Source organism: Neolamprologus brichardi, chromosome 22 (assembly GCF_056152115.1).
Source record: "Neolamprologus brichardi isolate AB-2024 chromosome 22, ASM5615211v1, whole genome shotgun sequence".
NCBI lineage: Eukaryota > Metazoa > Chordata > Actinopteri > Cichliformes > Cichlidae > Neolamprologus > Neolamprologus brichardi.
The window spans coordinates 4,500,107-4,522,336 of NC_142124.1; the positions used below are offsets into that span (position 1 = coordinate 4,500,107).

Below are 22,230 nucleotides of genomic sequence, written 5' to 3' on the forward strand. Positions count from 1 at the left end.
TTTACCCATCCAGATTAAAAATACATGGAGCTGTCCATACTGTGAAAGCTTTCATCCTGGCAGCAGGTAAAGTGAGCAAATCTCTAGAAGATACCTGTAGATGTCACTAAACTCCAGCTCTGGGAAAGACATCGCCAGGGATTAAAATAAAGCTGATGAGCAGAATATGGATCACCAGAGTTCCCAAATTTGATTTTTTCTTCATGAGATGAAAAGGAGAGGTGAAAAACCCTACTTTACTCCAGCAGTACTATCTACTGTTTATGCTTTGCGATAAAGGTGGAGCCCTGCTTTGTCTGCCAGGGCAGTGAGTCGGTCACGTGACTGAAAATGATGGATAACTTTCCAGTGAGCTGGTGTGAGTCTTAAGAGCACTTCCACTTTGCTGAATTCCTTCACACCTTGATAATCAATGATCAGCAGTAAGGGATATTATTGCAAACTGACTTCTTGCACTATTGCATACTATTGCAGTACTACGCTTGAATCCATTGAGCCCATTCTTTTACAAATGTCTGCAAAGGTGATTTTACTTGACAAGTTGTTTGGCACTGCATTGGCTTCATAGCTGAGTTAGACAGACAGATGTGGTAGTTGCTGTTCAGAGGGTACATTTGTCCGGCAGCTGTGTAACGAGCTCACTGGGATGTTGTGGAGTTATCGGTGAACAAACGCTAATATGTCATTGTGAACATCAAGAACTACAGCTGTTGAGATCTGGGCTTTGAACCGACTTACTTTCAAACTTTTTTGCAAATGATATGTTTAAAACTAGCGTCAAATGCTAATGACTGATCAAATTCAACCAGCCCTTGATCTCTGTCCGTTCCCAATGTAAAGTCAGATCCATTAAATACTAATATAGATCCATAACAATGGAGGCATCACCCCTTCTGCCCACCACATCGCTCCTGTCCTGCAGCAGCTTCATTGGTCAAATATCGCATCAATTTCAAAATACTCTTGTACACATTTAAGGCTATTCATCATCTCTCTCCTCCATATCTCTCTGCCCATCTCGTTGTCTCAGATCTTCTTCTTCCCTTTCACTCTCCGTCCCTTCCCCCCGTCTTGCAACCACGGGGAGCCGGGCTTTCAGCTGCTCTGCTCCACGACTCTGGAATTCCCGACCTCCTGATTTAAGAAACATCTCTTCCTTCTCTCTCTTTAAGTCCAAACTCAAAACCCACTTGTTCAAAATAGCTTATCCCACATAACCTTTCCACTCTGCTATTTTATTTGTTTATGTCTTATGCTTCTTGCTTTTATGTTGCTTTTATTCTACTGTGTACAGCGACCTTGAGTGTTTTGAAAGGCGCTTTGAAATAAAATGTATTATTATTATTATTATTATTAGAAATTATTGATGTGCATGTTATTGCAGACTTTAGGACATCAGAGAGGGGCCAATATAAACTTATCAGAAGTAGTGAACTTGGATTTTAAAATCACTGAAACTAACTCAGAAGCTGGTCTGAGTTGTGGTGTAACACTTTAATACCAATATCTCCTCTGGCTCCTGGTCAAGTCGCACAATATTCACAAGATTTTTCTTACCTACAAATCTCTCAATGCTCTGGCACCTCAGTATCTCTCTGACCTGCTGCAAACCATACACACAGTCTCGGATGCATTGGTCCTTCTCTGTTTTCTGTACCTCGCACCAACATCAGAACCTTTGGGCCTTCAGTGTGGTGGCCCCCACCCTCCAGAACTCTCTCATATATGAGTCCTTCAAGAAACTTGTCAAAACTCACCTCTAGGCTTTTTTAAAATTTATTTTTGCTACTCTTGTGTACAGCGTGATTTGGTTTCTTGAAAGTTATAATTATAATAATAAATGAAAAGTTAAAAATAAGCATTGCACGTTGCATTCTGTTGGTGCACTGCTCGGTTTGTAATGATTAGGCATGCAGAAGAAAAACAGCAAGCCTGCCGTCTCACTTACCAGTCAGTGAGATACAAATCCTCATCTTATGCCGGTGTTATGTTAATGTGCCGGCTTTGAGGTGAACAATAACCCATGCAGCACTACAGCTTCAAAGATCACAAAAACAAAAAAGAAAAAGGAAAGATTAAAGGCAGGTCACCGAGGTATATTTATGTTTGGGAGTGGTGGAATGCTCCGGAAGCACTGCAGGCAAATTTTAATTACAGGTCTAAAGATATACAGATTGTTCACATCCAGATACCATCTGCTTGCGAGACATGTTAATGTATGATGAGAGAAACAGCGAGGGAAACAAGCGGAAGAAAAAAAGAAAAAGAGGGGGACCAGGAGCCAGGAAGAGCAGTAATAAAAGCCTCAGTGGGAATATGTTGTTTATGAACCATCACAGTAAAGATTAACCTAATTTAATCAATAATTGTAGCATCAGGTGTGTTTGTGGAGAGCATTTGACTAGACACTCAGTCTATTTTACCATTTTGTAAATGCCATTCAGTACTAAACCTCCACTACAAAACCACTACAGAGACATTATGAGACAGTAACCTTTTGGATATCCACCAAAGAATTGAACATTTTGGGAGGATTATGCAAGTCCCACTAGCAGCATTTGGAAACAGCCCAGTGATGGTGGTGACAAGGTCTGAGCAACACTGCCCGTTACGAAGTGGAGAATTAATTACTGTGCAGTCTGTTGGCATAAGATCTGAAAACGGCAATCACTGTCTGGCAGACGATCACTTTTTGGCGCAACACCTGGAGCTAGGGGACAAAACAATCGCAGGAGTGCTGCTGTTTGTCTGAGGAAGAACATAGTAGTCGTGGTAAGCCAATCACATGACCACTTCAAGATAACAAAGCAACAAGGTGATATATACCAGTTTTTAAATTGTGCAGATAGGCCATGTAAAACCAGAGTCATGATAAACAATATATATGCGTTTTTTCCTCAATATTTTCATCACATTTGCTGTCTAAGGACAACGCTAGCAAGCACTCTCTGCTTATGAGCAAACAAAAAACAGCCTGTTTGTGTTGGTGGAAAAATGCACCATGTCGACCAATCAAAAATGATATGGCAACATGACATTTGGTTGTTTAGGAAGAGGTGGACGTTTTAGGAGTGACAGCGGGCGAGAGAGAGAGTTTTGAGATGTGAGAGATTTGTGATGTTTAGCGTGTTTGGAGTGTGTAGGTAATGTGTTGTCTTGTGTAGTTAGTGTGTAGTGTTGTGGATAGTTTTGTGTTGTGTGTCAGAACAATGAGGCAACTGCTCTCCAACAGGAGATTGAGAGACCAGTGTTGGACTGTTAGAACTGCTTTGAAATTCTGATGAGTTGTTCGCACTAAAGTAAAAACCACCATCACTTCATGTGGATACCCTTTCGGCGCCAGCTGCGGTCTCAAGGCTGGAGCTGAACAAAAACACCCTGATAACGACTGTGTTTAGTCTGTTCCTTCCCATTCTATGCAAGGCCACCTGGGTTGGCTGGAAGACTGTTTACTTAGCCTGGCAGGGCGAAGGACACTGTCTCAGCTGAACTCTGGACACACACACACACGTACACAGACATATATACACATGCAGATGTACACTCATCCCCCCTCCAAACGCCTTCCACGATTATTCCCTTCCGATGCTGACGGTGGATCAAGGACCAGCGCATAGGCTGCAGGTCCGGATGCACTGTCTACACTGGCTGTCTCTCACCCTTTACCCATCCCTGTTGCTTGTCGTGTGTTTCTTTGGTGTATTAAGAGTCTTTTCATGTGCTTTGTGCTGAGGTGTTTTTTTCTGTTCTCAAACTGATCTCCCTGTTGGAGCTCAGTCTGGGGGGAGTTATTTTTCTTCTTCTTATCTTTCCTCATGTGGTGCATTTCCATTGTTATGCCTCTCTGACCTGTCTTCCCCATGTGATGCTTTTGTGTAATGTGTGTATGGTTGGAGGGTAAGATGGCGCCGCCATTGCATGCAATAGGTCAGCAGCCTTAACATGAAATGTCCCACTTGTGGGACTAATAAAGGTATCTTATCTTAGTTACTTTTCAAGTCATTAATTACTTTTAGAATCTTGTAACGCAGTTACTAACTCAGTTACTTTTTTGAAGAAGTAACTAGTAACTGTAATTAATTACTTTTTCAAAGTAACTTGCCCAACGCTGCTGGCAGCACACCCCATTTAATAGTGTTCTTTAAAACAAAGGGGACGTTAGTACTAATTCCATCTAATCCAAAACAGACTGACACGTATTAGGATATACTGCTGATAGCAAGAGACCAGATCACAGAAAAAAACCATCTGTGAGCCAAAAACTAACTGGGCTGCTTCTAAAACACCTTGAAAGAGAGTAAAAACAAGAGTAAGCTACTTTTTCCAAGGACGTGCACTCACATATTTGTTTTGAAAATAAAAAATTTAGATAGATGATACTGACCCTGGGACTGGGGAACACAATCCTCGGAGGGCAACATTTCAGTGAAAATAAGAGAGAGAGAAAAAAGATGCATGACCTTGGAGACAATCCAAACTTTCCATTACAGCCCTGTTTGTATTTACTATTGCTGAGATGGAAGTGACGATTTTAGTAAGGAAATGGGAAAAGGGAGTTTGGGGAGCGATTACTGACATCTGAATTTTAGCACTGAGGTGGTTTGTGCATCCAGTTTAAGCTCTTAAAATACCTTTAAATCCAACAGAAACAAACAGATGAACAACATCAACAAAGAGATGTCAAGTTTAAAATGAATGAAGCCTCATTTCACAAATCAGGTGTTCATAGATATAAAAACATTTCAGTGCTTTTGCTTTGAAAAACACTGACAAACACTTTGTCACCATTTCTAAAAATATTCCTCAAACATAAAGTCATCTCCTCAAAAAGCAAATAAATAAATAAATAAATAAATAAAATAACTCAGAATATGTACATGTGAAGATCTAAAGGCCATTCGCCGCTACTTTGCCGTTCGAAATTTTGTCTCACTTTCATTAGATTACATCATGTTCACTCATGTTCATCCTTTTTCTTTGGTCCACTCATCCCGTCTACATTTCGTCCTCCCTTTGATGGACTTTATTTTGACAAAAAGTCATTGAAGCTGACAACAGTAAAAAAGATGAGAGCAAGGACTCAATATGTATGAACCGGATACAGTGAGAGACGAGAAGGACGTTGGGAAGAAACACAATCCTTGGGTAAACAGAAACTGATTTCCCCAGAATTCAGATGTGTTAAACCACAGCTAAGGTCAACTCAGAAGATGTCTGTTCTACTTTTTCTGTAGTTATCTGTAGATGGTAAATGGCCTGTATTTGTATAGCGCTTTTACTAGTCCCCCCTAGGGACCCCAAAGCGCTTTACACACCCAGTCATCCACCCATTCACACACATTCACACACATTCACACACTGGAGGCAAGCTACAGTTGTAGCCACAGCTGCCCTGGGGCGCACTGACAGAAGCGAGGCTGCCATATCGCGCCATCGGCCCACCAGTAGGCGGTAGGTGAAGTGTCTTGCCCAAGGACACAACGACTGTCCAAGACGGGGCTCGAACCGGCAACCTTCCGATTACAAGACGAACTCCCAACTCTTGAGCCACGATCGCCCTCTAGTTGATGTTTATGCTCTTCAACTTATGTTTAACAGCAGTCCATTCATGGCCTTTTATGTTGTTCAAGGTTGAAAGTAATGCACAATATCACTCCTACTACATGACCAGAGTAATTCCTCAAATCTATTTCAAGCTCAAGTTTGCAAACCAAGAGTCAAGAGATTATAATATTTAGCTTAATATATAACAGGAATGTTTTGGTTTTCCAAATGAAGGAAGGAGAATTTCCCTCTCTGGCTCTCTTTCACAGTGTGTCTTTGTCCTGTCTCCTCCATACCCCAACCAGTCAACAGCAGATGGCCGCCCCTCCCTGACCCCTCCCTAAGGTTTCTTCCTGTTAAGAGGGAGTTTTTCCTTCTGTCACCAAAGTGCTTGCTCATATGGATTTTCCCTGTGTTATTGCAGGGTCTTTATGTTACAATATAAAGTGCCCCGAGGTAATTATATTTGTGATTTGGCACTATATAAAGTGAATTAGGAAATAGCCTCTGCACTGAGCTGTGTGCACGAGCCTTTCAGTGAGTAAAACTGTAGCAATGCAGAAGTTAGCAAAGCGATGATCCCGGCTGTGAAAAGAGCAGAGTAATGCAGAGCTGCAATAGCGAAAGGTTGTAGTTACACTACGAAGCTCCTATGTGTCTGTGGAGATGCTGTGTGGGTGGGTGTGAGTGGACCCCCAGGATATCACAGTGAATGAATAGCACATCCTCAGTCGACCCAAAATAGGGCTTTTACTGTAAGTGAAGGGGCAATTTTTAAACGCCTTTATGCTTTAGCCTTCTTCACAATAGTTCAAAGAACTAAGTTCTGGGCCAGTGTTTCAACTTCATAGTTATTGCTGATATGCTGATCTGGGGAAAAACGCTGATTAGTCTGGATTTGTGTTTAGAAAAATGTCCTGCTGCAGCTTATAGAAGAAAACATTTTTTCTTTGGGAATGTTTTACTTGTATGATCATGGCACACGTTTATGTATGCGAGTAATGAAATAAGAAAATGCTTTCACAGCTATAATTACAGAAAGCGATGGTGTCAAACATAACACCTGGGGGCTAGAATCGGACCGGCAAAGACTCAAATCTGCCCCAATGGACAGCTTTGGAAAATGTGAGGGGGGCATAAATGTTGGACTTTTGTTTTAATCAAATGTAACTTTAGGAAAATATGTTTTACAGCTTTTCTTACTGAAAAATGGCAAAGTGTTTTACTCTTTACTACAGAAATAATAATACAAATCTATAGTAAAAAGGACATGTTTTTAAATTAACAAAAGCTTTGTTTTATTAATACAGAGCAGGCTGGCCAATAAGCTACCAGCACTTTTCATATCATTTTAAACATTTTGTACAGTGTAAGAGTCATGCTGAAAATGTTTTCTCATCTACTACAGCAGCATTTTCTATCATGTAGACAAAGCTGTACGATGTAGCTTTGACACAAAGGTGAGTTTCAGTGGTCTGGTCCATTTAGGAAAAAAGTGAGCCCAATTTGGCCCGTGATGTAAAATGAATTCGACATTCCTCACATAAAGTATAAACTGTCACTGTGATGTGAGTGGGTGACTGTCATATCGGCTACATTTACATGAAGCCTAATATTATGATTGGCATTTCTATCAATCATAATCACAGAAAAAGTAAATGCCTCAGTCAGACAACACTGTGAAACCATTTTATAAAGAGACAAGAAGAATGACTCGACCCATAGATTATTTAACCTGAATACCCACAAAGGAAATTTTGTTACATTTTATGTGACACAAGCACAACCACAGAAAACCTACTCGCTTCAGGTAAATTTTACTTACTTATTATTCATACGTTTATTCATCAGTTAGTTTGGGTATCAGTCAACTAGGCTGTTATCGACTAAAGGTTTACTCACAATAGTGGTCCATATCATAAAGTGCATTTAACCCACAGTTCCATTCATCCATGACCAGTATTTGATGCCTGTCACGGTAAGAAAACTGTACCCTGGGCCAGTTCAAGAGGGGAAGCCAAGTCTACATCTGGGTCTGAGAAACACTATCTAAAATAAATGGTAAATGGCCACCCACAGCTCGTAATCTACCTGCAAGTATATAACTCATTAAGGGCACAAAAATTAAATCATAAGCCCTAATGGCTTTTGTGGTGTTCTATCCTGTCCCTGATTACGACTAAACATCCCCTCCGGTGATAATATACAGAGTTTTGTTTTTGTTTCTTTTTTTTTTTTTAAATATATATACACTGTTAAAAAATTAAAAGCAACACAAAACCATACTAAACAGTCAGGAAGTTGATCATGCATGTGTCCAAGTAAGCTGAGTATTTGCCATTGAAAGAGACGAATGCGGGACACATTCATCATTTAATGCACTGCACACAATTCTAACTAAGTGTGTGTACAATCATGTAAATATTAGTGTTGCTAGTATTAAATCACATCCTATTTAACAAGCTGATCAAGCTTGTTAAATAGGCTTCAATCAGACCTCCAAATGGCACAATGCAAAAAATCGCTTCCTCCTCATCTTTAGTTTAGATCTTCAATGGTTTGTTTCACCTTAGCTGCTTTGCACTACAAACATCACTTTGAGGTCCACAGCAAGAAAAAAAGCAATGGAAAAAAAATTTGGGATGAGTTTCAGAGTTTGGGATGAGGGATGAGTGATGGGCATGGAATGGTGATCTTTGCATTGGACTCTTTGCTCCACTGTTTGACCGATGAAAGAAGCATGAACCCACAGGCATTGTTGAGAAGGTTGACACATTTCTTGTCGAACCATTTTATTGCAATCAGCCCTTCATCAGACCTGTAATAACAGGCTCCATGGCCCTTCATCACGTCTTTGTCTGCCATCAGGGGAGCTCCACCAGTGCAGTTTGGTCATTCAGTACCAATGCACCTGACACCCAAGGAGGCGTGGAAGTTTGGACCAAACTGAAACTTGTGAAGAGCTGAGGTTCTTTTATGGGTTTGCATAGTGTTTTTTACAACTTTGGCCCCTTAGTGGTCGCTTCTGTTCCTTTTTACTGAGGGGAACTTTGAAGAATGTAGATCCTAATGATACAGCAGCAAGTCGTGGATGATGCCAGACGAACTTGCTTGGCCAAACAATTTAAAGCCCCACTTATCTGGTTTGTTGGCAATATACTGGTGGAGAGTGCCAGCCCTTGTGGCTTCATATGAAACCATAACCTCAAACACACTGTGGTTGAAGATGGATGGTATCATGAGTATCACGCCACAGGACCATGTGATTTTTAGACATATAATTGTTTAGCGTCCATATAGTACTTTTTAAACATGAAATTATAATTTTGACAACTTAGTAATTTTAATTTACCAGCTACTGTAATTTGGTTAAAAGGTAATCAGTTGTGATATCCACATGTTGTTCTTGATTTTTCACAATATTTACTAATATTAACTCAGAAAGTTACAAAAATTACTTACTGAGGAAATTATTTCAACATATTCTTGCTGTGCTAACACTTAATGTGATTTATCAATAGCAATGGATAAACATGGGTCTAGTGGTCTGACTTTATGGCAAATAATACATTTTAATAACATTTAGGTTATGTTAGAATTAGCACCACAAAGGGTCAAATCAACCGTTTGGTTGACCACTTTTTATAATGCTGTCAAGTGACATACATCTGTTTAGTAAGTCCTCTAACACTATCATATATCAAAAAATTATATCTTCCTATCTTAGTTTCATTAAAAACACTCAAAATATGTTGGATGTTTTTTTGTTTCTGACTTCCTGGTTTGGAGAGGTATAAGAAGAGCCAACAGTTTCCACTCACAGTGCCTTCTGGAGGATTTTTTGGCATTACAGATGTAAACCAATTGGTAGAAAAGACTCAACAAGGTAGGTCAATTTCAGTGAAACCTCAGTTAGATATAGGGCCTGAAAATGTGCTCTACCAATTGGTTGAGCAGAACGCTAAAGGGTTGAAGGCTAGTTAGCTAAATAAAGAACCCACAGTATGTGAACAGTTCAAAAGTGTATTTTGCAAATGGTAAGGCTGATGATTTTAGATGAAGAATCTAGACCTCTTCATTGCTGTGCATGTAGCTAAAACCTTCCTCACATACTGCAATGCACTATTAAAATTGCAGAAGGCCTAAGCGAACAGTGCAGCCTTATAGTGTGTGAGACATTTTATCTTTCTAGGGGCAAGACCATTGAAGGTTGTGACTTTCAACGTGAACCTAGAAGCTGAAAGCATGAGGTCACATTAACAATAGAGGAAAATATCATTTTTGAGGGAGAGATCACCATCTGCTTCTTCAAGGCTTGTGAAGCCTTCACAGATCTCCCCCCACCTGAGCCTCGGGCTACAGAAGTGATTTCAAGGTTGGCAGCTCATCAAAATGAGTGGCAGGTGGTACAGATATCTTTCATTAAATATATTTCTTTGTATTTTTTTCCTTTTTATTCACCATAAGATAAATGAAACCTTTTTCATGGATGTGTACAGCAGGAAATGGCATTTGTGTTTCCAGCCTTACCTGGGCTTCATTGTCCTTGAGCAGTCGTTTCGTCCGTGCCCCACCGGGGTCGTCCGTTACATTAAGAATCACCACACTCTTCCTTTCCCAACCAATGAAAGAGCCATCGGTCATACCCTCCACCATGGCCAGGAAGTCCTCATAGCCATGGTGACGGGTGGTCACTACAGAGAAGGAGGTCCAGTCATACTCTTCAAGCACCTCGAAGATAACCTCAAGCTGGAGCAATGTGGAGCAGGTGAACTGGAGGTAGATGGAACCGCTCTCCTAAAAGATAGGAAGGAGACGCCATAAGACAGAAATTTATTTGAGGACTTGGACAAAGCAAACACAGAATTAAATGTCCGTTAATTAAATAATAATATTATAGCTTTAAAAGGTCTGTTTAGTGTCAGCATCATAATCGGGAAATGGCATCTTCTTTAAACACACCTGACAAATTAAATGAAAAGCTAAACCCTTGACCCCCCCACACTAAAGGGGATCTTGTGTTTCATTTACACATTTCTGCTGGCATGGATTGACACCACTTGTCCTTTTCGGGGAATGGCCTCTGCAAATTAATACAAAGTTGACTCATCACATTTATCTCAAGTCATTTTTATCCTGATGATGATGACGACCCATTCATAGGCATGAGTGGTGATGTTTGCCCTCTGAATGGTCTGAATGTGACCTTCTCAGTGACCAGATCTCAACCCAACTGAACAGATGAGTGATGTTAGGCCAACATTTTACAGTGTTACTTGTAATGTTCATGTTCGGTCCACTGCTGGACCAGAAGAAAGTCTTGTTTGTACTCTCCTGACAGTAGAACCACCGCCGTGAGACATGCGATTCTGTATTTTTATCTCTTTTTCTATATCGCGTTAAACACAATACCAGTCATTTATATACCGTCAATTCTCTGCTGCTTATCCTTTTTAGGGCCATGGGGGGGCTGGAGCCTATCCCAGCTGTCTTGGGGGAGAGGCAGGGTAAACCCTGGACAGGTTAACACAGACAGATTCACACCTATGGGAAATTTAGAGTTTCCAATTAACCTATTCCGACGCAGTCAAAACACATCTTAGATATTTTTTGGCCAACAATGAATGACCATGTTCTTACTTTCTGTGCATCTACTGACACAATTTCCTGTTTCAAACACTAAGATCCGCAGTAAAAATCCACACTGCTTAACCCTTAACCGGTCGGAGCGGCACCCTCTGTTTTGCGTAACTATTTTTAAATCCCGGTAGCTCTGCAACCACGTAAGCTAGCTCAATATTTTTTTTTTGCATACGAAACCGGAGGAGTTGTACTTACATCTTATGCCATCAGCTTGTCCTCGGTCACAGTTTCCTTCCACATATAGCTTTGCAAAAACTGCATAAAAAGCACTTGCAGCAACAAAAACATAATATTCCAGAAACACGCTTTGCCGATCCGATCAGCTGTTCCTAACACTTCCTACGTTGGAATAGACGTCAGCGAACTTTCGCTTGTCCGCCATGACCTGCCCAAAACCGGAAGTGACGTCATTTTTGCGGAAATGTAGTTTTTTTTTTTACCATCAGGGCCTCATGAGCCTATACTGGTGTTTTTAAAAGTTATCTTTGACTTTATGACTTTCTGTGTCGTTTCTGGGATGCTTAGGACTCATATTGCACTGCTGGAAATAGTTTATTTTGATGCATATGCTGCTTTTTTGCAAATTTGCACTGTAATATTTATTTTCGTTTTTCCTGCAGTGTATAAAAATTGGTGTATTTCAAAAATAAAACTATGAAGACACTCAAAATAAATTTCCTGTGGTGGGAAACTATTTTGTGCAACTTTTTTGTATTTACAGTTTTGAGGGATAAGCCTCTTAAATTTCTCTAACTAGAAATATATGTTAAAAAAGCAAAAACGATTTTCTATTTTTTTGTAGTTTATTGCACTTTTTTGCAATTTATGTAATTACTATGCACTTAATGCATACATATTATTAAAATCTGGGCTATAATGGTTGTATTGATGTATAGCAACTTGAAATGCTCCCAAAAATGGCTCCACAGCATGTAAAAATATAATATAAGCTCTGGCGGACTTGGTTCTTGGTCTTAAAGGGTTAACTGCTCTGGATGTAATTCAGTGATACTGGACTGGATAAATACTGTAAGTGTGTAAAAGTGAGCAAATTCATACAGTAGCTGTCTAAGCAAGTTCTCTGCCAGCTTAGCCCTTTTCTTTGTGTGAGACTGACTTTAGTCCTAATAAGAGGGAAGCACTCAGAGGAATAAGACAGTCTGTCAAAAAAGTCCTTGGTTTCTGAATAAGGCTTTCAGTGTCAATGAAGGAAACAATGATGGCCGTCCTCTCTGCTTCTCCACTCATGTTTAATCTGGACAGATGAGCTACTCAGTGAATTCTTTTCTATTGACTTTTGTGCCATTGTATTTTTTGCTGAAATGAGAACAAAGTATCAGGATGGGAAAATCCATAAAGGTTGAGAGTTGGAATGAATGTGAGCTCAAACACTGAATATATAGTAAAAAACTTATCATGACAGCATGCATATTCCAGCGCTCTTTTGCTGTCCGAGGCTTTTATCGGTTATCTTGTACTAATTTTGGCTCTTTCTCAACATTAAACAAAGAGGTAGAGGGCATGTGTTTAAATTAATCATCAAGGCTCTGCATCTGCGGGTACATGTGGATGATCAAAGAGGAAACTTCAGGGCGTAGCTTTCCACCCATCCATGTCGACAGGGCTCACCTCAGGTTGCGCTAAACTGAACTAGGTCAAATATCAAACCAGCAGCCTGATTTATGATGTAAGCTTGTCTGCTTTCTTTAACCCAGCTGAGAGTGGAGTGTGCTGGGAACGTGCATCGAGTGAGCAGTTGGGTGGTGGTGCATGAAACAAAAATCAAAGCGCATGTGTCCCCTTGGATGCTGGAGCAAAAGAGAAGAAAGAAAAACACTCAACTTGCACTCTTGTAATTTAAACACTCACCAGAAACAATGAATGACTGACGTTGTGTCCCAAATCACAGCTGTAGAAGCACTCGTGACACAAGGTTGATTAATTCTTAAAGCGTATTAGGAAACATGTCTGACTCAGCGTCCCGGAGGCAATTAAGAACTGATTAGAGTTCACTTATCAGACATTTCTCAAATGCAAAGCTATACTCTGGAGGTAAAAATACCCATTTGTTGTGTTAAACCTCAATTGGCAGGGTCAAACAATCGTGGCTTTTCTAGATAACATTTAAATCAGTCACAGTGGAAAAGGCAAGACAAGCTAAATCCTAGTACACTGTTAGTAAACTGCAATGTACTCCTGTTAAATTAGCCTTACTGATTTCTCAAGTTCCAACCAACCAGCATGCTTTTACAAGCACAGATGCTGTCACTTGAACTAAATGTATGCTGTATACTGTTTTAAAGTCTGTTTTGATACACAAACTGCCAATTAGGTTCCCAGAACTAGATAGATTCTTATATTCATAGGGAACTTAACATCTCAATATACCAGCAAACTATTAGAAACAACATGCCAGGTTAATTCTCCTGTCTCTAGGCCCTTAAACGCACCACCTTAAATTGCCCCATGGGCTCTGCCTGGTTGCCTGGCAGAAAATCAAGAACTAAAGTTCATCCAAGACATGAAAATTCAGAGGGATGTTCAACATAACCAGGGGTGCACATAAGTAGTCCGCAGACGTGCACCAGATAAGAAGTTGCAACGAGCGTTTGCGTACATAAGATTTTGTGGAGGAGGACAGACATTTGTTTAAAACTCTTAAAGATGTCGAAGAATCAAGCTCCTTTAAGCAATTACTTTGGTGTTGTTGTGGGATTTCTCTTTAATTTATTGTCTTGATGAAATGCTTTGAAGTTACTTAGTTTAGTATGTCTGGTTCACGCCTCATTCACGCTGGGAAACAGACGGTGAGGACCTGGTGACGTCTCCCAGGAGACGAAGCTCACACAGGAAGGCTTGGCCCCACAGTGGGGGAGAGTCTCACAGGTGATAGAGGGTTTTCTGTTTAGAGCCAAGGTGTGAACTGCAACTGTAAAAGCCTTTTGTTCTGCGACTGTGTTTAAAAGGGACCTGACCTGTTCATTGTCAGAGACAACTCTCAGTGCCCCCTGACTGACGTCTCTCCTCATGCATGGGAAATAAAGTGTTGGGTTTTAACTGCTCATCGTGTCTGCAGGCTTTGTTAATAAATTTCCACAACAGTGTTCAGAACCGCAAAAGAAGCGTGTATTCTCGGACAAGTGGTTGCAGGAGGTGAGCTGGCTTCAAACAAATGATGCCGTGAAAATTCCACTCTAGCAGACAAAAACAGTGCCTTTTATATGTACGCAAACGCGCTTTGCAATTTCTTATCTGGTGCGCGTCTGCTTGTCAATCAAAACTATTTGCTTTAAGTTTTGTGTGCTCACATAAAAAAGATGTTCTGGCGTCATTCCATTCCAACACACAGCAAAATGATCAGAAGCATATGACACGTTCTCTCAGCTGAGAATCTATTTCACTCTTAGAGCATAATGTCATGAAAAGCTGGAGCTTTCAGCAGGTTTTAAACTGAGAATATTAACATAACCCCCAGAGCAGGTTAGGTGTGCATATTAAGTTGCAATGATGATCCATATGCTTTCTTACTTAACCCTTTAAGACCTACCATAGAACCAAGTCCGCCAGAGCTTATATTATATTTTTACATGCTGTGGAGCCATTTTTGGGAGCATTTCAAGTTACTATACATCAATACAACCATTATAGCCTAAATTGTAATAATATATGCATTAAGTCCATAGCAACTACATAAATTGCAAAAAGTGCAATAAAGTACAAACATATTGAAATTTGTTTTTTTAACATATATTTCTAGTTAGAGAAATTTAAGAGGCTTATCCCTCAAAACTGTAAATACAAAAAAGTTGCACAAAATAGTTTCCAACAACACAAAATTTATTTTGAGTGTCTTCATAGTTTTATTTTTGAGATACACCAATTTTTATATACTGGAGGAAAAAAACAAAAATAAATATTATAATGCAAATTTGCAAAAAAAAAAACAGCATATGCATCAAAATAAACTATTTCCAGCAGTGCAATTTGAGTTTTAAGCATCCCAGAAACTATTCAGAAAAGCATAAGGTCAAACAGGAAGTGTTTTGAACAGCTGATCGGATCGGCAAAGCGTGTTTCTGGAATATTATGTTTTTGTTGCTGCAAGTGCTTTTTATGCAATTTTTGCAAAGCTATATGTGGAAGGAAACTGTGACCTAGGACAAACTTATGGCATACGATGTAAGTCAATTCCTCCAGTTTCATATACAAAAAAATCATTGCGCTAGCTTACGTTGTTCCGGTTCTACGAGGATTTAAAAATAGTTACACAAAAAGGAGCGTGCCCGCTCTGACCGGCTTTAAAGGGTTAAACAACTTAGGAAATGCAGGGTACACCCAGAACAGGTCACCAGTCCATCACAGGGATAGCCATTTTAAAAGAGAACTGTCTTTATTAGGCTAAAAGCTCTGACTTTGCATTCAAAATAACTTTCCAACTCATTAACCTACTTTGTTTTATCATTCTTTTATTGAGTCTGTTTTATCTTTTTGTTTTGTGGCATGGTTCGGTCAGACCTCCATCACAGAGAAAAGCTCACTGAATCAGATAGTGAGAGGGTCCAGTCGAGTCACAGCCCTGTTTAGCCTCCCTGTACTCCAAACAGTTACACTGATGGATTTATCAATTCTTAATTATGGTTCCCATCCTCTACAGCAGGGATGGGGAACTCCAGGCCTCAAAGGCCGGTGTCCTGCAGGTTTTAGATGGTTTCTTGGTCCAACACAGCTGATTTAAATGGCTAAATCACCTCCTCAACATGGCTTGAAGTTCTCAAGAGGCCTGGTAATGAGCTAATCATTTAATTCAGGTGTGTTGACCCAGGGTGATATCTAGAACCTGCAGGACACTGGCCCTCAAGGCCTTGAGTTCGACACCCCTGGTCTACAGCAGGGATGGGGAACTCCAGGCCTCAAAGGCTGGTGTCCTGCAGGTTTTAGATGTGTCCTTGATCCAAGACAGCTGATTTAAATGGCTAAATGACCTCCTCAACATGTCTTGAAGTTCTCCAGAGGCCTGGTAATGAGCTAATCATTTAATTCAGGTGTGTTGACCCAGGGTCATATCTACAACCTGCAGCCTTGACCGAACCCTGCTGCCATCACTAAACTTAATAGGAACTTTTTTTCTTTTAATCTGACTCATCTTGTCTAAATACCAAATATATATCTGTCAGGTTGTTATAGGAGTGTGTGTTTTGTGAAGGGATGCCTTCATGCTATCATGTTTCTGTAAAGCAAATTTAGCTATGGGTATAAATAAAGTAACCTTGAACTTTAACCTTGGTTTCCACTATAGAACTGAAGTAAGAATACCGTTAGCAGAAAATGCCATCAGTGAGCAGCCAGCACGATTATTCACATGGAGCACTAAACATGAATGAAAATAAACAACAATTGAACATGGCTGCTGGTTGATTACAGGAAGTAAAAGACAATGTGGATCTGAATAAGGGAAAGCTGCAGCGTATATATGAGTGACTGATTAGCTGATTGAGCACAGCTGTGTCATATAATTGACAGGAAACGGAACAAAGGGCAGACAGACGAACAACATTTACAAAGTAGAACAGAGTGGAAGAAGAAGAGAGTCAGAACCATGACTCCTGACGATGAATCAAGTCTCTTCTTATCTCGTTTTATCAACTGGCAGAGGTTTGCAGCAGCTCCTCTTCTTTGATTGCCAGACCACAGATTTAAAAACCTCAGGTCCCTGAGTCTACAGATGAGATTATTTAAAAGGTAAAATACATATTAGACTTTGTAAAAACCCAAGCGTCCATATTTAAATTAACAGCATAAACATATGGAGTCTTTGCTGGCTCTGTAATGATTCTGTACCTTGTGCTACTTCAAAGGAACCTCACCTCCTTCTATAAACAAAGTTGCTTTTGATTACGAATATGCTGACACTTCAGTGCCTGAACGTGTATCATCGACCAGTATTTATATTCATCTATTCACAGAACTGCAACTGAAGTTCATTGATGTAAAAATCACAATAACCACATCGTATTGTCAAGATGATCCACTTAAAATAAATTGGCCCACTTATTACGCATCACACCTGTCGCAGTGAACTGCTTTGTTAGCTTGAGCTGCTTATCGCTAATCACCGTCAGAAGGCATTACCTTTTTGCCACACACAGATTAACTAGCTGGAGAGCAAACATCAAATAATTGGCCTACAACAATGAACAAAGTGTTACGTGTCTGCAGGCTGCATGTTTTCTTCCCCCCTCCTTTTGTTTGCCGTTCCCTTAGGTCGCAAACTGCAGGCTGATGTCAATCTGGGGCCATCCAACTAATTAGAGGAGGGGGACCCTGATTGGACAATCCAGGAGTGCACACCTTGATAAGGAGACTCACCTGTGGCTGGGGGTGGCTCTCTTCCCTCCTTTGAATTGTTTGGCACATGCGTGAAGTTTCTCTGCTGGCCTTCTTTTGTTTGATAATTGTGGTGGGAATAAAGTGGACTAGGTAAGTTTGGGGACCCCATACACTTACCTAGTGTTTCTAACAAAAAGTAAGTAGGTTGGTGCCACCCATGTAATTTTGAGCTTGTTTTTAGTTGAGGATTAGGGTTTTTCCCTCTTGTTTTTTGCTTTTCTAGGATAACAGCTCAGCTAAGTTTTGGATTTGTCTTTTTGGTGGGTTTTTTTGGCACAACCTAACTGTCCCTTTCTCCCCCACATTTGTTGGTTGAAACGGGGTTATTTATTTTGTGAGAGCGCTGCCATTAAACATTTTTAATAACACCTGTACCGAGTTTCCGGAGTTGTTGTGTTATCCCCTCCTGCCCTCGAGGAGACGTAACAAAAGCAAGAATCGTTTCAAAGAAGACGCCACGGTCATGGTTACTAACAGCTTCACGAATTTCGCCACTAAAATGGTGATAAAAACATCAGTGGTGAAGGGGAAAAAAAATAAAAATAAAAACACAGTTACTGCAATTACTAATCCACCACTTCCCAGCTGTACGATAGTGGATTGCATTATTACTCGCGCAGTCTGCTTCTAATGTCAAAAATCCAACACATTTTTCTTCCCTGTGAAACCGCTGATGCTGACGAGCTCGGCAGCAGCACCAACAAAAGTGGAGCAGCTCGAACAGACATTTGCTTTCTCGTCATCGTGCTTACCGAGGAGATCAGAGGAGCAGTTGTCTGACTTTTTAAAGTATTTAGAAAATAACTGCCTCCTACGAGAGACTCGTAGGATAGAAGTTGCATATTTCTCACCAGCTCTATTTTCTGCTACCGGAAGTATGACATACACCCGACTTTTTCATATAGAGAGAGTCACATCCATATTACTCACACGCCTAGATCATTTGTCAACTCTAAAGCTATATTTTTTTTATCTTTCTAAAAGAGTTATGAGCATTGAATCAAGTCTGCGCCAGCCCTGCTTCTACAGTACGCCGAGACCAAGGTGGAGAAAAGAAGTGAGGAGAAACTGTACACTTTTAATAACTTCTCAGATTTCATCTCTGCCTCATCTACATAAAAAGTGCCATGCTGCTCTAATTTATATTCTTATATTAACAATCAATCAAATCACAATAGTTGCCATCCCTCACAGTGCCGAACCCGCAGAGAGTGATCACAACGCCGCAGTACCGCTCATTAAGGTTCTGAGCTTCTTCGTTTTGGTTTTGCAGTTCACAAATTTCTGGTTTAGTCTCACTGCTTTTATTAAACTCATTTTCCACCACAGCAGGCAGCCATCAAAAGACTTCCAATAAACCTATTATACACCACCTGCCCAGCACCAAACAGCAGACACTAAGTCGGGCTGGCAGTGCGAACTTAGTGGAGGTTTTAGGAGCTAATGGACCTGATATTTCCCAGCTCCTTGACACAAAGTGGAGTGACATCCTTCAGGTGGCAAAAAAAATTCAATTCAATTAAAAAATAATATTTGATGAAGTTTCAGCTTTGAGGGCAAAACATTAATTTTCTTGCTTGAAATTGCATTTTTAATTATTTATCAAAGTAAATGTTTAAAAACTATTCTGCCAAGTCAATAATGTAATTTTCATGAAGAAAAAGCTCATTAGGAAAGTGTTCTTATCCAGTGTCAGATCGCAGGAGGTGTGATTCTGCACCCACTTAATCAGAAGCAAAAATGAACAAACGTGCCAGTAATTAACTGATCGTACATAATCTAATTAAAAGACAGTGTAAACAAAAAAGAGCTTTAGCCATTACTGAACCATGAATATGCTTTAAGTTACTGGATAGATTCATGTTTTCACAAGTGAATTTTATAGCAGTCACATCCAAATATAGACACAATCCCTGCTTTGCTTTTCTGTAGCCCACATTTCTCTGTTAAGCTCCAACAAAAACAGGAACTTTGTCCCAGTAAAAATGCATCTTTCGAGGTTATCCACTCCATCCATGTCAGACTACTTTAGCTAGCTTTAGTTACAACCTTTCCCTTACACCAAGGACTGGGAAGATATTTTGAATATCTTCCCAGAAATTTAAGCTTAAATTTCAAAACTTACATTTTAACTACTGATTTTATCTGTTTTGATTTTATATACTGTTTTGTTTGTTTGTTTGTTTGCTTGTTTTAATCAATTTTAAATCATGCTTTTTATTTGTTTTTGTTTCTAATGTCTCTGTAAAGCACTTTGAATCACCTTGTTGTTGAATTGTGCTATATAAATAAACTTGCCTTGCCTAAATAACTACAGAAAACAAGCGAGCAGGATGGTTTAACAAATCGGCACATAAATCACGTTTTAAGAACAAATACGTGATTCACCAATATTTTCATACCTGAATATGTTGAAGCCCCTCTGAGTCTTTAAAATTACTTCTAGCACTTATTATTATTATTATTATTATTATTATTAATATTATTGCGTTTTGTCATTATTTAGTTTACCAAAACACCAAAAGTCACAAAATTCTCAAAAATAAAAAAACACTAAAGAGCATAAAAAACAAAAGGAAAACAAAACAAAATACTAAATGGAAATGTTTTAAAGCTTTAAATATTTCAGTGAATTAAAAATTACATATCATTGGTGGATGTCATCGCCTCACTCCAGTCTAATATGTTGCCATTAGCCTGCCTGCTTTATTGTTGATAGGTAGGAAAGCAAAACTAAAGTTCAGAGCAACAGTGGAAAAGGTTTCCTTTAAGGCTGGGATAACGGAGGCCAAATGGTTGCACACAAGCGGTCATGCAGAAGTACAGGGAGCCCAAACAGGAAACATAAACAAAGAAGGAGACCAGATTTTTTTAAAAGCCTTGGCTGATTAGAAAACGAGGCACAGGTGAAAGTGATTACACACACGAAGAGGAAGTAAAACTGGTATCATGAAGCCATGAAAGGAAAACTGTCCTTCAAAGTAAAGCAGGAATAAAACAAAGCTCTGAATCAAGAGGAATCCTGCTCATCACAACAGAGAAAATGAAACAGGCACAGAAAGACGAGACAGAAAGGCCTAAAACAACTACAAAACATGAACCATGACACTGGAAACATCTCGACAAAATAACCATATGGTAACATCAAGCTTGAAAGATTGAAAACCACATGAACCAAGACTCACAATGTGCCAGAATCAGAACAGAATCAGAACAGGGACCCAAAGGCTGCACAAAAACAAAACTCCAACTGTAGAACAACAGCAAGCAGAAGGCAAAATACAAAAGCACAAAACAGTGGAAGCACAACAGGCTCAACAACAGCCTAAATGCTAACTAGAAAAAGGACAGACCAGCCATTTAGTTCACTGGTGAACGGACTCCAGTGTTTACATCGGTGTGTAAACTTTGTCTTAGTAATAAAAAAAAATCTATACTACAGCAAGAGGTGAACGTGAAGGCAGCCAATCAGATGAAAGTCAGGGAGGGGTGCCCTTAAACAGACAGGAATAAAAATGGCTGATGGAAGTGGAAATGAGCATTGGAGAAAATTGTAAACATGACATGATTGCACGATACTACCAGGTGTAAAAGGGACAATTTGAACTTCTTTTCATGCAGATCACTAAACATTTTCATTGGTTCTAATTTTGGTTTCACTAAATATTAAATATAAAATATAACTTTTAATTAAAAATACTAAAAACTGTCTCCTGGCCCCCTTCAAATGGTCTGAGGTCAGGAGGCAATTATCACTTGGCTTATTTCTTAAAGTGTTTCATCTTCCAAGCCACAGAAAGTTCTTGGTTTAGTTCAAATGAAATTAACTGGGTTGGTGATGCAATGAAAGGTAATCCATTTTTACCTGTGGCTCTCTTCCCAGACTGGCTCCTCCCCCGACGGCAACAACGGGAACCCCTGTCTGGGCTGAGACGAACTCCAGCATCGGGGCCAGAGGGGCGCGGTTCGGCGGTGGCGGTCTCTCCTCCTCAAACACTAAACCCTGGAAGTAAAACAAAGGTTGCACATTGAAACCTGGCACATTAGACGGAAGACATTACATCAGCCTCATTGAGAAGCAATTTCATAATCATCTCACCAGAATTATATTCATCAAAGCCATTTTTTTTTTTTAATCGCGGCGCTCCGAACCCCGAGAATAATTCAAAGACTAACCAAGTGAGCAAAAGTTAATGGAACAATAAGTACATTCACATGCTGTTCACAAAATTCCCAATAACACTTCATTCTAATGAAGACTGTATTTTCTTATCCTGCTCAGAAACTGAATCTCTCCGAAGACTTTTCGAAATTTAATGAAGTCTTGAAACATCTATCAGATGCTGGGCTTTGCTTCTCGGCTTGGCAATCAGTGTTCAGAGATATAATCAGAGTTAAATCCCTGCAGTGGACTGGCATCCTGTCAGGACAATAGGGTGTGTTGTACCTGTGCTGCTTAAGCTGCTTCACACCACAGAAACAACAGATAAGCTCCTGGCTTATGGGCCACCTCAGCTCCTGAAGGGCCTGCTAGGTGTGGCTGTTGCATGCATGCATGCTGAACTATTTCTGCAAAATCTCTGTCTCTCTCTCGATATATATGACTTCTTATTGAAATCTGTGTTGCTAATGGTGTTTTGTGCGACTATTTTTCTA

General features: G+C 39.9%; 1 protein-coding gene across 3 annotated transcripts in view; it reads right to left on the reverse strand.

Moving 5' to 3' along the window:
• The window catches only part of grin2da (glutamate receptor, ionotropic, N-methyl D-aspartate 2D, a), a 316,625-nt gene that overhangs the window by 163,697 nt on the left and 130,698 nt on the right, over window positions 1–22,230 (reverse strand). For all 3 annotated transcript variants that reach the window (XM_087834864.1, XM_087834866.1, XM_087834867.1), the window contains exons 3-4: window positions 21,440–21,577; window positions 10,075–10,341 (exon numbers count right to left, since the gene is read on the reverse strand). In XM_087834864.1, the coding sequence (XP_087690990.1) occupies window positions 10,075–10,341; window positions 21,440–21,577 (405 nt within the window). The remainder of the gene's footprint in view (window positions 1–10,074; window positions 10,342–21,439; window positions 21,578–22,230) is intronic.